General features: G+C 35.1%; 1 protein-coding gene across 3 annotated transcripts in view; it reads left to right on the top strand.

Annotated features, from left to right (window-relative positions):
• BABAM2 (BRISC and BRCA1 A complex member 2) overlaps positions 1 to 17,977 on the top strand; it is a 172,685-nt gene that overhangs the window by 56,186 nt on the left and 98,522 nt on the right. For all 3 annotated transcript variants that reach the window (XM_027748887.2, XM_027748885.2, XM_027748883.2), the window contains exon 6: positions 89 to 163. In XM_027748887.2, coding sequence (XP_027604688.1) covers positions 89 to 163 — 75 coding nt within the window. The remainder of the gene's footprint in view (positions 1 to 88; positions 164 to 17,977) is intronic.

Here is a 17,977-nt window from a genome sequence, read left to right as displayed (position 1 = left end):
TGGTATGAACTCTTACTCATTTTTCATCAGAACATTTGTAGTTCTGTTTTAGCCACCAGATCTCATTAGTGTTACCTTTTTTCCACAGACTGGAGAATTCTCAGCTCGCTTCCTCTTGAAGTTGCCTGTTGATTTCAGCAATATTCCTACATACCTTCTCAAGGTAAAATGAAAGTCCAGGTTGACAGTATTTGTGAGAGTATGAATTATTGAAATCTTCTTAGTAACTATTTTGACTTTCCCACCTTCCTGCTTTCTTAGAGTTTGTAAGTCCACTGTTTCTACATATGGTTGAATTATGTTTTGGAAAGGTGATGTTGGACATACTGTTGTTTTATGTGCCACTTTTCCAAGTAGTCAATATATACCTATGAAGGACCTTGCAGGATTTAGGTTGTTGTAGAAGATGAACTGCAATGCAGATGTTCTGGGTTTTTACACACTATGCAAGATATTATTATCTTGGGGAATAAACAAATAAAATCTTTTATATGAGTCTGTGGAATTTCATGACATGTAAATGCTGTGTTTTTCCATGAACAGTCTCAGTTGTACCAGTAGTCTTAAAAGTAGAAGCAGAAAAGCAAACTAAATATACCATTTCTTAACAGGGAGTGAAAGCAAATGCTGGTGACTTGAACTGAAAGCTTCAATGATTACTTTGCTTCATTGTTTACAATGAACACAAATTTGACCATATACTTTCAAAAGTAAGACTACAGGGTACATTTGTGAGTCAGGGAAAAAAGTATTTATTTCTTTGCTAAGAGGAGAAGGGAAGAAAAAAAACACACCAACTTTTGACAAACTACCAACATGGAATAATTTGAAATAAGTGGTTTTCACAGCACAGGAACAGCCTCTCTTTCAAGCAGCTGCTGTGGAAGCCTATCATAAGGTCAACGTTACTACATTCAGAGAACACAGTAAGAGATCTGTTTCTTCTCTATCACAACTGTCAGAATGAAGGGCCAGAACTTCCACTGCAGACAAGGTTTGAGTCAGTTGATTTTGCCAACATCCATCTTTCCTTTAAACTGTGTGTCTGCCTTCTTACTCAGCTTTTTACTTTTAAATATTTGCAAAGAGTAACAGCAACTTATTCTTTAGCAACCACTGTGTTGAGATGAAAATGTCAGTGTGGATCCCATTATCTCCTCTTCATCTTATTGTTAGAACTGTCTTCAACTATTGTTAAATCACAATTGTGCTTCTTCAGTGTTTCTCCAAATAAGATGTCTTGAGCTACAAACCATGGAAATAAAGGTAGGCACAACTATAATTTGACTGAAATTTTTGGTTGCAGTCTGAAATAGGTATCCTATGATCTTGCTACCTTCTCTAGGATGTTTTCTGTTTGAGTAATGAGCCACTCCTAACTTTCTCAAAAGCATCCAGATATTTTCAGTTTGTTCCTGTATTCATAGCAGCATCTCTTCTCCCAGCTGCTGTCTTTCATCAGGGCCTTTTCTTCTGACTTGATGGAAATGTTTCCAGTCAGACATAAGAGGGTCTGACTGGCCAAGGCCTTTTTGGGAAGGTTGGTGTTAAGAAGCAGGATGCAGGAACAGTTCTCTTGGACTGAAGGATATCTGTGATTTGCTTCTGAAAGACACTGTTGAAAAAAGGAGACTGAGAATGTATAATGTGAACTACTCTGTCTGCACCTGCCAGAACTCCCAAGTGCTGTATTTTTCAAGAACAATTTTAAGTGGGTCAAGAATTTCAGGACAAGTGCATAAGCATTATGTTGATTAACTTCAGTCACAGGGCTGTCTTGTACCTCTGTTCAGCCTCTGGGGAAACTTGGGGGTTGGCAGGTGGTGTACGACATACGTAAGTAACTGTCATCACGTAGAAACCCTGTGATAGAAACAGATTCTGCTGTTGTTCCTAAAGAGTAATGTTTTAATGCATGACAGCATACTCCTCCTTACTGTAATTCCCTATCACGTTCACTAAACATCTTCTACCTTCTTTAAACAAGGTTGATGTACTGTGGATAAGTCATCAGCGCTCCACAACTGCTTCCTGCAGGTTTGTTCATCCTGAGTACTGAGTGATTCATTAGTCTGAAGGAAAACATGTATTTATTTGGCATACATATATAGTGTGATGTGAAGAGATGTGAACAGCAGGTAGCACAATCGAAGTTTCCCAGTCTACCTTTATTTGACATTTCTAAAATCCTAATGCCTTAGCTTTTGGGGGTTTAAAATGAATGGATTTTTTTCTATGTAATAGCCTGGATTTTTACAACAGCAGATCCTTCTTGATGGACAATGTACTGATGAAATCCTTAGCTTTCTTAGTCAGGCTTCTACTATGCATACTGACAGGCTAGCTGTCTGTAGTAGGAAGGTGATATGTAGTCTGAGTGAGTAGCAACAGGAGAAGAAATATTGTCTTATTTCACCAGTGTTTGTTGACAGCAGAAGAATGGTTTGACTCAGGCTCCAGCATGAATTATGACAGAGTGTGCTCTGTAGCAGGCAGTGGATCTTACACCCCTGCTGCCTTTAGTTTCCTATATTCTGACATTATCAGCTGTATGAATGCCACTTCATATGACAACAACATAAGCAGCATAAAAGCAGGTAGAATCAGAGCTATTCAGATGTGGTTGAAATAATTACGCTCTGACTATTCCAAATTCATAAAGCTATTCAGAAAAAAAATCAGATTTTTTTTTTAAGCTGTCCATATCTTCCTTTTTTTTTGCATGAGAGTTTTGACATAAATAGATCTTTAATGTATTGCAATAAAATCATGTCTGCCAGTTATGCTGGTTTCGATACCACCTGCTGAATTATGGTACATGATTGACAGAGCATCTACTGATGCAGTGGAAATAATTGTTAATATATCACAATTATATTGTGGAAGAGCAACCAATAATTGAAGACTGTTAGTGTATTAACAGCTTAATGTTTTACTGCAGAATTTAATGCATTTGAATTATATTCTAGTCTGTAGCCAACCTTATAACATGCAGTAGCTTCTCTATAATGATTTCCACAGTTCAAACCTGTGTTATGCTTTCTCTAATATATTTTTTTGATGTTTAATTAATACTACTTATGTTAAAACCTGGAGAAATATTTAAAGACCATTATTTTTACCTAATCAGTCACTCCTAGTACCCCAGTGATTTGTAATGCTCTTCTGAAATCTTTATTAATGTCAGGAGGTAATCAAACTACAAGTGTGACTGTAAAGCTTTGTATCATAAGCGAATACTCAGGTTTGAGGATGTAAGCTGTGAGATCAGTGTAGTGTTACAAAATCTTTGGGGTCGTTGAGAATACACTCTGGAATCATAAGATCTTATGCCATCAACTTTGTACCGATGGTGGTGAGAGGACTCTCCCTATAAAGAATAAAAGTTTTAAGGTGTGGCATAAGTTGGATTGTTGTGGACTGGAGAGGTGAATTTGCCAGGTATTCACTGCACTAAATTTAAAATTGAGTTCAAGTGTATGTGCATTTTAAGGGAAATAGCTGAGTGTATTAAGAGTGAGAATGATTACAAGAGTGATGCAGAGTACACTGTCTCTTTTTTTTGAAACCTCAAACTCCATTAAAAATTCTTCAGTTGAAAACTAAATAATAACTTGGAATATTTGCAGCAAATAAGTCTTTTTTGATAACTTTTCTTGGCATATTTCTTCACATTTGAAAGCAAAAATATAATTCTTTATATTTCGTGTTAAAGAACTCTTCAAAAAGAACTGTTGGTTTTCACTTAAAAAGCACATTCAGGAAAAGATACCCTTTCATTATTTTTCTTTTGGATACACTTTAATGCAAAGGTTTTAAACTGAATGTGGACCTTTGTGTCCACTTTTACATTGTATTCTTACCCAAATCTATTTGACATAAGTGAAAATTCTAAGTGTTGAAACAAGTGCAGAATCAAGCTGGTGGCTCAAACTACTGCAGAGTTCATTATGATAAGTCTTTCATTAAGGTTCTCCTGCTTGAAAAGAATTTGGCTTTGGCTCAGGAAAATCCTTACATCTGTATCTGTTTGCTATTATACTTTCCCTTTTCCTTTTTTGTAGTTGGATTTTTAATCAGCACATTTGTTTTGAGTTAAATTCTATTGGTTGCAACATTTTTAATTTTCACCACCATATTTTATAAATGGAAGTATTTACATACTGGTTTTGAGAGCCAGTGTCTAGTTCACATTTCTGCCTCTGTACAGATACTGCGTACGGCACAGTAATGAGAGTAATAGGCTTAGCATCTACAATGCTAAGCTTCCAAATTTTCATGTAATCATAGAATTGTTTAGGTTGGAAAAGACTTCTAAGATCATTGAGTTCCAACTGTTAACCCAGCAGTGCCAAGTTCACCACTAAACAGTGTCCCTAAGTGCCACATCTACATATCAATTGAAAGCTTCCAGGGGTGGTGACTTCACCACTTCCCTGGGCAACCTGTTCCAACGCCTAGTCACTGCTTCAGTGAAGAAATTTTTTCTAATGTCCAATCTAAACCTCCTCTGGTACAATTTGAGGCCATTTCCTTTGGTCCTTTCACATGTTACTTGGGAGAAGAGGCCAAGCCCCACCTGGCTACAGCTTCCTTTCAGGTACTTGTAGAGAGCGATAAGGGTCCTCCTTGAGCCTCAATTTCTCCAAACTAAACAACCCCAGCTCCCTCATCCCCTGCTCACAGGACTTGGGCTCCAGACCCTTCACCAGCTCAGTTGTCCTTCTCTGAACGTGCTCAAGCACCTCAATGTCTTCCTTGTAGTGAGAGGCTCAGAAAGGGACACAGGACTTGAGGTGAGGCCTCACCAGTGCCAAATACAGGGGGACAGTCACTGTCCTGGTCCTGCTGGGCCATGCTATTTCTGATAAAAGTCAGGATGCCATTGACCGACTTGGCCGCCTGGGTACGTTCATTCTTTGTAGTTTTTGTCAGCTAGGGGCATGTGTGTAGTCATAATGACAAATCATTAAAAACCTTTAGCTCAGCAGTTTACAAATTGTACTGGATTATGTGACTGTAGTATGATTGCACAGTATGAGTGAACTTGAGAGTATGTTGTCAGTGACGCTGTTGAAAACAAGATATTTAAGTAATTTTCTTCTTATTTATATGGGGGTTTTTAGGTTTTGACTAAGTAAGATGTTCCCTGATTAACACCACCTTCCTTTCCTATTTATATGTACCTGTTTGTCCTGTCCTGGTGATTAGCTAATATCAGGACCAATTTAGCTATGATTCTGTGACCAGCAGCCTTTCAATAACTTTTTCTATTCAAATGTAAAGGCGATATTCAATGCAAACCTGTTTCTTCTGGGAAGCTTTTTTTTTTGTGATGACCATTGTATTTAGTGCATATCTTTTAGAACTGAAACAAATAACAGACATTGTCTAGACACATTGCCAGAGGCCAAACAGTTGTGTTAAGACTGTCAATGGAAAAGGTTTATCCTGAAGTTCAAATTGAAAGATAAGAACATATTTGTGTTTTTTTCCTTACTGTGATTTCATCATTTGGAAGTCTCTTAAAAGACTTCAATGCAACTTTTGTTTACCATGTAGACCAGGTTCCAAGTACTATGAAAAGACTGCAATGCTTGTGTATGTTTGAGTAATCAGCTATAGTAGAGAACAAACAAAAGGGTATTATGAAGGGTCAAATTAATTTTTTTTTCCAGGCCAGTTTCTTTACAGTTGTGATTTAGCATTTTGATTTATTTGACAGCATTGAAGATTTGTGTTAAATTGCTGCAAGTACCAAAACAAAAATATATGCTGGTATAAAAGTAGTACTAATGCTATTTAAAAAACTGAGCTAAATATTCAGAAAAAGAATAATAGTTTCTTTTGCTTTTAAACTTCATTTGATTTTGCTTGTAGTTGGCTAACTAAAACCCGCTGTATAGTGTCTTAAGGTCACAGATTCAATGGCAAGAATTTGTTCTATGTTTTGTTCTATGCTGGGCTGCTACATCTCAAAGAAGCATAGGACATTGTGCAGTATATACTGTTTGACTGTGTTCCATGATATATTTATAACTTCTTTATTGGATAGAATGATGAACTTGTATACCATATGAAGCTTGTGGTGCCACATGTCTTTTTACCTCTTTTACCAACAGGAAAACCTGGAAGTTTATAAGGCTGATAGATAATCCTGAAATAATGCATAGTTCTTGTAGTTAACAATACTTGGACCATGCTTCCCATAGAGATCCTTTAAGCTAATATACAGATTGCTATTAATATTATACTTAAGACTTAGTGACAGAGGCACTAGTTAACTTCCTGAATTGTATTCCATAATGTATTCCTTATCTTGAGATCTATGCAAGCATTCGAATCAAATAGTTTAAATTTTAAAGGTGGATGACAGTATTATATTCACTAGATTGCTTATTGTACCAGCATTAAATTACTTAAACAGAATATTGGATCATCAAAAATTGTCTGGGTTTCTTAGTTTAAAGCCAAACTTTATTACACACAATTATAGTGAGCCATTGAGATTATAGATTAGAAGTGGGTCTGTGCAGGTTAGTACTGGCAATATTCTAAAGAGTATAGTTTGTAGTAGCTGAAGCCAGTAAATTGCATGATTTAGAGGCTGTGAAAATAAATGTAAGCTGTGTGCACAGAAGACATTTATCAATAAGAGATGTCATTGATACTTGTCTCTCATTTCATCCTGTGCCCAGAAATCTGCAGTTTCCTTTAGCTGTCCACTTTTTTCATTGAAAAGTACTAAATGAGGTACTAGTGAGACGTGTTCCTTTACTTCGATATGCTGGCCAGTGTCAGAGTAGCAGCTGGGTGCCAGAAGCTTGCAAAACTCCAGGCAGTAGAGCTTACATATTGACTGAGGCCAAAAATAAAATGGGAGGAAAAAAAAGAAAGGTCTTCATGTCATGAAATGTTTCTGGCACTTGTGGAATCAGAAAAATAATGACTTTTTTTGGTGAGTGAGTATTTTAAGAGTCTAGTTTTTTGTTATAGCTTAAAAAAACATAAGATTTGTCAGCTGTAAAGGTTTGAGGGTTTTGTTTTGGCTTCCCCCCTCCCCCCCTAAGATATTTCAGTTATTGCTATAAGATCTTAGGTATTCCACTGTATTGTGCTCCTTGGCTAGTCTTACCACTGTAGTTGTGTTATTAACCTTACAGAGTTTTCCAGAACTGATCAGCCCTCTCGCTTTGTCTACTGATTGTGACACTGGAGAGTTAAGAGTAAAGTGATAACTGCTATAGTACAGTGAAGCTTCAGAAATACTTATAGACACTATAATTTAATTAGTCGTCCTTTCATGAGTTTATTTTTAATATCTTCTGCCCACAAGCCAAGGGAAGCAAAGCTCTCTATAAAGGTATATTTTATAATCAGAACATGTTATATTTGAATTCTGTAAACTGATCAATTTCCTTCATTCTCACTAAATTTTATTAGTACAACTTTTCCACAACAACATGATTTGTTTGTAGTATCTAGTCACTAAAACCCCGTAAGACATGTTAGTGTCAGGAGCACCTTAAACTCCATATGCTGAAAGCCAAAAGCAATTTTTTTAAATCAGCTTTTTCTGTAATTTATTGGAAGATTTTGTTAATAAGATCTGTCAACTGGAACAGCTCATTCTGCACAGCTGATGATTTTTATAGGTTATGATCTTAATGTGAATCATAATCTCCAATCAACTGTATTTCTGACGACAGTTATTTTATATTTAAACATTTTATTTTTATAATGCAATAGTAAAGGAAAGGACCACCACATCTACTGATAAAGCTTAGGATATTCATCTCAATTTCTGTGAATTTTTCTCTAATTTGATAGAACTACGAATTTGCTGTTCAGAGATGACTAGAAAAAGGGGCAATTTTCACTAATTTCCTCAAAAAATAAGAAAAATAAGTCTAAAAGAAAAGCTTCTGAAATGTAAAAGCCTTTTTTGCATCTGGTGGGAAAGTTTATAGACACGTTATGTTGCGTGACTTGGTTCAGATTTACTGCCTTGTTAGGGCTTGTAATTTGTACTATTGCTTTACATTTGCATTTTACGTATTGCATAGGAAGAATGGAATTCAATAGCCATAAAAATAATTGCAGGTTATTACATAATGATGGTGCTTGTTTTATTTGTCGTGATCCACCCAGAATATGTAGAACAAGCAATGTACTGGGACGTGGATCTTGGATCTGTATTTTTTAAAACTTTTTAATTAGTTCTCCATTCCCATTTCTTCTTGAAGGAAAAGTATTTGACAAGTTGTTGAGCAAAGAATTTGATTGTAGCAATAATCTGTAAAAGTCATGAACCAGCAAATCTGTATTTGCAAATACAGAAGTGCAGAAAGCATCATGGTGGGATTTTAAGGATATTTCAGTGCTGAGCCCACAACCCCCTTCTACTATTAGGGTTCTTCCTTAGACTTCACATCAGGGCTTAAGTCCTACAGCAGCTCATATTTTGAGGTTTTAAAGTAAATTTTGTTTACAAAAGTGCCAGTTACTTACTGTTACAGTGACTCGGTTGGTTTAGTGTTTTGGGGTTGTTTTGTTCTGGCTTTCAGGTTCCTAGACTACGTCTGTCTTGTTAAGAAAGAATAGTACTAACATGCAGGTATGTCTATGAATGATTTCATATGATTCTTAGTCATTCTTAGTTTGGATTCTCTGATTTGCACTGATAACTTTTTTCTTTTAAATACACAAAATCCTTTGATGGCTATCAGTCTAAAAAGGAGGTTTTGTCTTTTGGTGGTGTTTTTTTTTAAAGAGGTACTTGAAAAATAACTGTGTAGTGGAGTGTCTAACACTGCTTACTTTTATTTGGTTTCATAGGTTTAGAGGTTTAAGCCAAAAATAAAAACTAAAAAAAGTTAAAGCTTGTTGAATCAGTTAGTCGCAGCAGTAAACATTCTGAGGTTGAGTGATCCATCACTTCTATATTTGTCTAATTGATACTGACAATGTCATTAATTATAATACCATGAAACATAAAGTAAAACTATAAAATATCTAGGGTGGTCTGCCCTTTTGCTTCCACGCACAGCATTTTGTCCACCAATTGCTAACGAATAATGTGCCATGTTTCCATCTAACATTTAATTTCTGTAGTAACTTCTGTTTAGGAAAGTAGTTGCTTGTATATGTAAGGTGTATATCGATATTTTCTGTTTTGAAAAGAGACTTTAGATGGAGAAGGAAAGACTGCCTTGTCCAGCAGCGTCTCAATGAGACAGTGAAAGAACAATAAATAAAACTTAGACCTGTTGACTCTCTATTTCTGTTTTAATGATTTAAGTGTTCGTGCTAGAACTTGTACGTCTTTCATGTGCTGGGACCTGTAATCATTGCAAACATCACGTCCATGGGAGAGAGGGGGCAGTGGGGAGGAGCATTAATTTGGCTTCATTGGATGCAATTAGATGCACTCCTTAGGCCTTAACAGGTTACCAATACCATCAGAATTTGGGCAAAAGATGTCCGTGAATTAAGTGTTGGTTTTGAGTTGAATAATAAACTGTCTGGAGTGCACATACAATATTTAGGTATACCCACATAATACCAATAGGAAGAATTTCTGCTAAAGGAAAATAGCTGAATAGAGTTAAACAAATAATGCTACTCCTCTTGCCATTTTTTGTCATTTTAATGATTTGCTTATTGTAGCTATATTAATAAATTGCTGAAATATAATTTTTTTTAAATGTGTCTGAATGTCTTTATATATTTGGAGATATCAGATATTCAGTGATAGACAGTGTTTTACTGTAACATCTTTTCTGGGCTAGAAATATATTAGACAAATATGACTGATGTCTTGACTACAACTGGTGACTGATTGATGGTATGTAAATAATCAGCTACTCATTTGCAAAACCCTGAGGACAACGTGTTGGTTAACAAAGAATAAACACGCTCATTCCAAATGATTATTTTCATTGTTTAGCATTTATAATGTGTGTCCTAGATAAAATCATTAATTCTATCTCATTTCACCTAGACTCACGACTTTTTTTAAGTAATAAATCTTATTTAATTTTCCTTTTACTATTGTTAAGTGATTAGATAAGCTCTTGAAATGCAGGTCAAATTAGATGCAGGTTACCATTTTGACATACATTTAGGTATTGTCTCTTTTTTTCTGCATGGGCTAGATGAAAATAGTAACTAATCATCTCACAACTTCTTATTTAATATATTGTTCACAGAAGTTGTGACATATGATAAAACACCTCTTTTAGACAGGACTTGAAGCATGCTTCAAGTGTATACAAGCTAGGTGTATACAAATTCACAGTGGAATCCTGAGCTGTGAGTAGAGAGCTTGTCCAAGGCTTTAACCAGAATTATGTTCTTCCTTTCGCCTCTCTTTCTAGAACCTTTACAATTCATCACGATTACAAAGAACAGACATTTAGGTCCAGTTCACTTTGACACGTTTTTCTTGAAGGAAAACTGGCTATGCCTTTCAACAGGGAGAGTTGGATGACTTCAGAGTTGCTAGAGATTTTTCTCCTTGACCATTTTTCTACTAGTGTGAATTTTTATGTTGTGCCTCCATAACGTTCTTTACTGTTCTTGAGTGTCTTAAGGTGATTTTGAACACCTCTTAACATTTGGACAAAAACTTATATAAGATGTTATATGTAAGTCACCTTTTCAACTGGAGAAGTGTATGCTGCTTTTTTTCCCCCCACCGAACTACGCAGTTCAACAACAATGACAAAACTCCCCCTTGCATTAAAAAGACCAGGTCTCAGAGTTCCAGCAATTGGTCCAAGCAATAAAAAGTATTTGGTTTCCATTTCTGAGAGGAATGAGATGCTCCCTGCATGCTGCTGGCCTCAGTGGCAATAAACTCACTGCAAGTATATAGTATTTCTCAGGATCGGGCTCTTGTTGTTATAGAACTTGCTGAAATGGAGTGTATCTCTGATGATATTTGGAACTTCTATTATACTTTCTTTTAAAGTTCACACAACCAGGCTGTGTTCTGCATGAAAGAAAAGCACTGTAACTGTTTCATTTATTTTAAAAAAAATTAAGAAATCAGAAAGCAATAAATGGCAGAACAAAGAGCGGAGTACATGTAATCTGGCTTGCAGACTGTCTGTGTGAGAAATATTTAAACTGAAGTACAATTTTAATTTTATATTCTTGAGGCTGTGTTTCAGCTTTGTTTACACATGAAACACTTATCTTTCTAGGTAGAATGGAGTTCTTTGTGTATTCAGTTCATTTTATGCATATCATGTATTTTGACAATGTTTATAAAAGGCTCTTAAAATGACAGTAATTTCTAGGCTTTGTTCTGTGTATATATATATATATATATATAACCTTGACTGCACCAGAACTAGTGAACAGAAGAGCAATTTATTTTGTATTCAATATTCATTTTTTCAAGTTTTATTTTTTTTTAATATGAAATCAGAAATCATTGTTACAACTGTATTTCAAGAAAAGGAAATTAATAGGTGGGTATTACTTTTTTGGTAGAAATAAAAGACTGTGGTGTTAATAATATGATGCTTTAGGACTGCATGCTTTATGAGCTTTCCTAAAACAAAAGAAATGTTGGAATGAAATTACCAGAGAGATTATCTTGGTTGCAAGAGCAAATGTTTCATGAGAAGCTGTGCAACTGAATTTGTAATAAACAAGACTGGCATTTTACAATTGTATTCTTGCAGCATCAGTTTTACTGTATGGCAGCAACTTAATAGCTAGCATATTCTTTTTTTTTGTTTGTTTACCATATGTTGCCAATTCCTTCTTGAAAAGATGTGTGATCAAACTGCATTCCCATTTACAGGCCTTCCAGCAATGATAGTATCAGATTTAGACTATACCTGTTAAACCAACTTGGAGGCATATATTATTTCTCTGACTCATCTGAGGCAACATTGCAGTATACAGAATTATTTTTTCTTGGCTTCTTTGTTTATGAATTTTGTGAATATAGCTGGATAAATTTATCTGTCCTGGAAAAATGGTGTAGAAACTTATATGCAATTGATGTCAAAATGTTATTACTGTTATCAGAAGGTAAGTAACTGTGGTAATTGTGGATGAATAAACAGTATATTAATATAGTGCTTCGATACTAAATAAAAAAAGAAAGTATAGCACAAAAAAAATGATTTAATAGAAAAGAACTGAGAGTCACTGGAAGGCTAGTAAGAAGAGAAGATCCTTGTAAGATTGAAAAAATTGTAGTCTATTAGTTTTGGAAGGATGCATTCCTGGGAAACTTGGAAAACTGTAATAGTGATCTGTATAAATGGGATTTAAAGAAAGAAAATAATTAATTTTGCTAAGCAGTTCATCAAGACAGAAAGTGTGTGCTTAGTAGGACTCCTCTTCTGGAGCAGTTTTCTGGCACACACGGATGTAGGTTTTCAGTAAAACAACCAGATTCGTGAGCAGTAGAAATAGTGAAGCTTCATTTTGTGCAGGTTTAATCTCTCGTCTTCTTGAATCTCTGCACTATTCCATTTTTTTTCTCCCATGTGTTCCACGTAGCAATTTATCAAATGAGAAGATGGGACATGTTTTCACTGGTTGGCCCCTCAGTTGCTGCTTTCATAGCAAACTCAATTTACCTGTCACAGTATTTGGTGGTGTAATCAGTTGTGTCTCTCCTCTACCAGACTGCTGATGATCATAGGGCTTTTGTGAACGTAATTATCTTTCAAGAGTAAAGACAGGATAGGGAATGGAGGGAATGGAGTGGGGAGGCATCTGAAAACGGTGCTTACGTATGCACTGAATGTGAAACCAAATTAAAAGGGAGAAAAATTATTACAATGTGTGTACATTAGAATGAAAAACTTGCTGACATTCAAAACCTTTTCATCATCCAAAAAGTTTTAGAACAATTTTGCTCAAGTGGGATGAATACTCAAGTAGAATATTTACACTTGGTTAGCACCAAGAAATTTGGTTGAATTTGTTTGTAAACTCCTTCCTGCAGCCTAATCCTCTATCAGTGTTGTTTAAATCAATTTGGGAATGCCCATCTAAGGGATTATACAGTTTAAAAATAAATCTTTAGTCAAGTGATCAGTGCAGGAACATTTGTGGTAGGTCACGGTGCAGCTGGTTTTCTTCTTCCTCCTCTGAGATGATTATCATTGTTACTGTGAAGGAAATCTCTCCCTTTAATGTAAGCTAAGATGATCAGTAGTAAGTTTTCAATATAAAGTTTGTTAACTGCTCATCTAGTATGCAAAAGCTATTTTCGGATGGGACAGAAAAAACAAGAGTCTGAATTTGTAGAGAAAGATGAATAATCTCTGCATTACCATATTAAGTCAATTTTGGAAGGTACTTCCAATTAAGATATTTACAGCTGTACAAAACGCGTTAGTGTGCTTTTTGAATCACAGAGAAAGAGTGGAAACAAGTCTTATCTCTTCATCTTTGTGTTCTAATTTTGTGTTCTTTGAAAAATACAATGAAAAAGATTCTTCTTGAGATTAATACTTTGGAAGCTTACTGCATGTAAACTTTTGAAAACACTAGTTTGAAACTCTGACAGTATTGTCTCCAGATATTTACCTGTTTCTCCTGAGCATGAGTGCGTTCAGGTCCTTTGAAACTATTATATGGAAAACAAAGTATTTGGAAATGCTCGATTTACTATTTTTAAGTAAACTATTAGTTTAGGACTATTTACGCCTTTTTTTTTTTTTGCAGACATTAATTGCAAACCAGCTTCTAACACAATGAAAGCTAGACAAATAATATCTATTAATGCTGATTGAGATGGGGATATTTGAAAAATGACAAAAATACCTTGACAGTGTCCTGTTAAGTAACCATCTGCAAATATATTAATTCCATTATTTTAATGGACTCCTTTCTTGATTAATCAATGACCTTATTCTCTTAAGCATATCTGTCAGGACATGTCTTCCTAACAAATCTGTTCAGCCTGGAGCATGTAAGGCATCATCCTCATCTTCAAACTGTGTTAAGTCAAGAAAATGTTGTGGTAATGTGGGCATTGCTTGTCCAAGAACATTAAGTACCCTGGTCAGGATCTTTTTAACCATAAAAGGATGTGTGTTATGCTTTCTTGTTTGGTATAAGTTGGAACAGAGTGAAAAAAAATACAGAGGGAATTTTTATTACAGAGAAATATTTCTCTAATTCCCTCCAAATAGCACATGAAGGAATATTGTGTCTGAAAAAAAGATTTTGTTGGCAGGGGAAGAAGTAGTCTGAACTACATATTGTTAATGATGAGTGTTTTAGCTTTGATGAATATTGGATTTAAAATTCAAATTTTTCTAAGAACAGAAACATAAAAAGTTAATTTTTAGACATCTACTTATTTTTCTTCTATTTGTGTAAATCTTTCTCTGCATACTGGACCTAATTCCCCTGCCATACCTAGAGACTGTTATCACTTGCAGTTTTTTAGAAGCTTGCCTGTAAAATAAAGAAAAAGGAAATGAACTTGATACTGTGTGTGTTCCAGGAATTAGCATATGAAGAGAAGAGAGGTCTTCAGAGCAGTTCTACCCTGGTACTGTACAAATGTAATTGTTAGCAAAATGTTTATTTATTGCTCTTCAATATGTTTTGTATTTCTTTCCAGAAAGATGGCAAATTCCTGGGCATTGATATATATGGTGGGAAAATATTACATTTTATTTTATGATTGTGAAATCATAAAAGAAGTTCAAAAGTGAACACCACTGTTTTTCAATTTGCATTCCATTTTTAACAGTACATTTCCTTTTCAAGTTTAGCAGCAATACCAAAATTCTTAATGTCAACCTCACCTTTAAGTAACCAAAATTGTTGAGCATAATAAGAGAACAGTATGGGCCCTTTGTGCTCTTTTGTTTCCATGGGTGATGCACAGACAGGTATATTACACATAAGCGTGCAACACATGTCATTCTCTGTAAAGACAAAACATACTAATATCTTTAAAGCCGCTGTGCAGAGTGAGCATCAGAGTCTTCTCTTTCCTTATCTCATGGTGAGGTATCAACATGAAGGATTGGGAAACACAAATATTGTATTCTGTTTTGGTTTCCACTGAGGTTCTTAAATAGGTTCGATTTGATGCGGAGAGAGCAAGTCACATAACCTCTTGGGTTTTCATATGTAAAATGAGGGGGAAATATTTAAAACTTATTAGTGGATACAGTTCCAAATTGACACAATGTTTTGATTTTTTATTGCAGTTTTAAATTTGTTTCCTTAACAAATTATTGGTTGTACAGCTATTCCAGGGATTTGAAGGCATTTACATGCTGAAAAGCAGGTAGACAACTTTTCAATAAGTGTGCTTGTGCTTAACATGTGCTTTTAATTTCAGAGCAGTAAAAGGATTCATTTTCCTTGTTTGTCTTTTTTTATTATTATTTTCTGTAAAGGATTAGGGCAACGAGAATAAAGTTTACTTCTTTCTGTTGTGTTTTTCCTACAGTGTGTTTTGTAGAAAGTTAGATGTGTTGCAAATATGGGATGTATAACATAGATTTTAATCAATAAAATAACACCTACAAAGCAATGCATTTATAGAGAATTACATATTGCAATATATATGGAAGATATATTGCCATATAACTTTTTGGAATGATGATGTGGCTTCACTAAATCTTGCTTCTCAGTGGTTTTTACACAAATACTGAAAATAATAGTACAGATAACCAGAGTAACTGATTATTCAGTAATGAGAATGAAGTCATTTGGAAACAAGGAAGCACTAATATACCAAACTACCATAAAAAAGAAATGATTTCTAGCTTTAAACCAAAGTTTTGGCTGGAGTGAAGAGCAAGTGTGTACCTCATGCTTAGTGGGTTTTCTTCCCTGTTTTGTAAAGAAATATTCCTTACACTTCATATTGTGGGAAAAGACTAGCTAGTAGTTTCACTTCCCTGTGCTTGTGCTAGAAAAAAGAAGATGCTATAAAGTGATCAAGGCAAGAAGTATTATGTCTCCTATTGTGAAACAAATTGTGTTCATTTTTTTTAAAACAAATATTTCAGATACCTTTATAGAAAGGCTGGTCTAATTGGCCCAACTGGTGCAGTTTGGGCCAGTTAAGAGACTGTGTTTTTTATTCCATGAGGTGGACTCTGCCCTCATTGAGGTCAATAGGATCATGATCACAGAACTACATTCATAAACACAGATTTTCAAACAATCTGAAACGTGAAGGGTAATTATATGGCATTATGTATAAAGGCCTCTTTATGTTATGTGCTTGTTCTATGTTTCAGAGGGATAAATATATACAAGAATTGTAGGTGTGTCAAAGCAGCAAAACTGGTTCAGACAGGTGAAAGCATTTGAAGTGGTGTATTTTGCACCATTAATAGTTTTGAGTTCGTCTCAATATTTCTGCATGAATATTATGAATCCTGTTTTCAGAGATTTATTATTCCTATAAAAGCATCAGGCTGAAATTCGGCTCATCAGATGAATTACTCTTTCATTCATTTACTATTAAAAGAATTTTATGGTGTCAGTGATAGCTGTCTGATACTGGAAATGCTTCTGCAAGTTGAAATTTTTTCTTGTTCACAAATATGGTGCTAGTTAAAGGAATTGAGATTAATGGGTTTCCTTTCTGCAGCATTGATGGAGAACTTTGCAATCAGAATCTAACAGTTTAGAAATATGGACTTAAGCCCTGTAACATCACTGATAAGATATATTAATCTCCAAGTTTTAAAACTGGGAAATGGGTGTATGATGTTTTGCTAGAGTCATGTAGTGACAGACCAGAAATAGATTCCAGTAGTTGTGATTTTTAAGCCATGGAGTATCAAATACAATAATTGCTTCGTCTGCTAATTTAGTTGTGGTTGTCAACCTAAATTTAGTATGATATTTATTAATAGGTGAGTACAAGCTGTTCCATTGCTAATCTTTGTCCATTTGAGTATTCGTTTATCATGGTTGAACTTTATGCAATTTAGGGAGCTGTCATTCAGTAGATGTTTTTAAGTCTTCATGTAATATCCTTTGATACAGCAGTGTTGGAGGTAGAGAGGAAATGAGCAATTTTATTAATTTCAAACAAACTGAAAAGGTTATAAGTGATTGTTTTAAACATTTTTAGCTTTAGTCATAGGTTATCTTTTAAATACTGTTTTAATCCATTTTAAGTAATAGTTGCAATTGCTACTAGCAGCTTAAAGGGACATGTATTTATGAATTTAAGATTACAGATATTTTGAATGATAAGTGCTTTGCAAATGCTTATGTGCTGCTTTATTTAAACTATTTGATGTCAGTTCAATATGTCAAAAGGAAGCAGAAGACAGTGGAAATTATGTTCTACTCTCTCTGTGTGAACAATGGCATGCATCAAATTAATTTAACATGAAATAGGCTTTCAGTGGTGCGACTTAGGTGTCATTCTCTTCCTGCCTTCATTGGTAAGGGAGCATCCAGGTCTTTAGATGTAAACGGCAGCTCAAGGTGCTGAGGTATCAGGTTGATCAAACCAAACCTGAGTAGAGGAATTGGCTCAGTTCTTTCTGTCTTCTTCTGGCTGCCCTACGCGTAATCCAGAACTCTATGAAAGAAACTTATCGATGAAATTTTATGATGATACCAACATGATTCAATACACAAGCACTGATATTCCCAGTGCTGAGCTGCCTGTTGCCAGTGTCTGGATTGCTGATATCTTCGGTGTCACTTCAGCAAAACCTGTCATTATTTAGCCAAGTTTTCTCAACACAGAGCTCAACCCTTAGCACTAGAGGTCTGGTTGGTTAATGCCACAGTATTTCTTGCTATTCTAAAGACAGTGGCTTTCATCTTCTTCCTTACCTGCTCTGAACTGTGCTGGAACCTGCTAAGCCCCCAATACATCAATGAGAACAAAACCTTCCTTATATGGAATTTATTTAATTAATCTGAGTGAAAAGCATAATAAATGAGGCGTCTTGACTTTCAGAAGCAGTTTTGGAAGGTATCTTAATCATGTCTA

Source organism: Pipra filicauda, unplaced genomic scaffold, assembly GCF_003945595.2.
Source record: "Pipra filicauda isolate LSUMZ 115617 unplaced genomic scaffold, ASM394559v2 scaffold156_size1729456_pilon, whole genome shotgun sequence".
NCBI classification, from domain to species: domain Eukaryota; kingdom Metazoa; phylum Chordata; class Aves; order Passeriformes; family Pipridae; genus Pipra; species Pipra filicauda.
The sequence above is the reverse complement of the archived record's forward strand: the minus strand, read 5'-3'. Positions and strand labels throughout refer to the sequence as shown.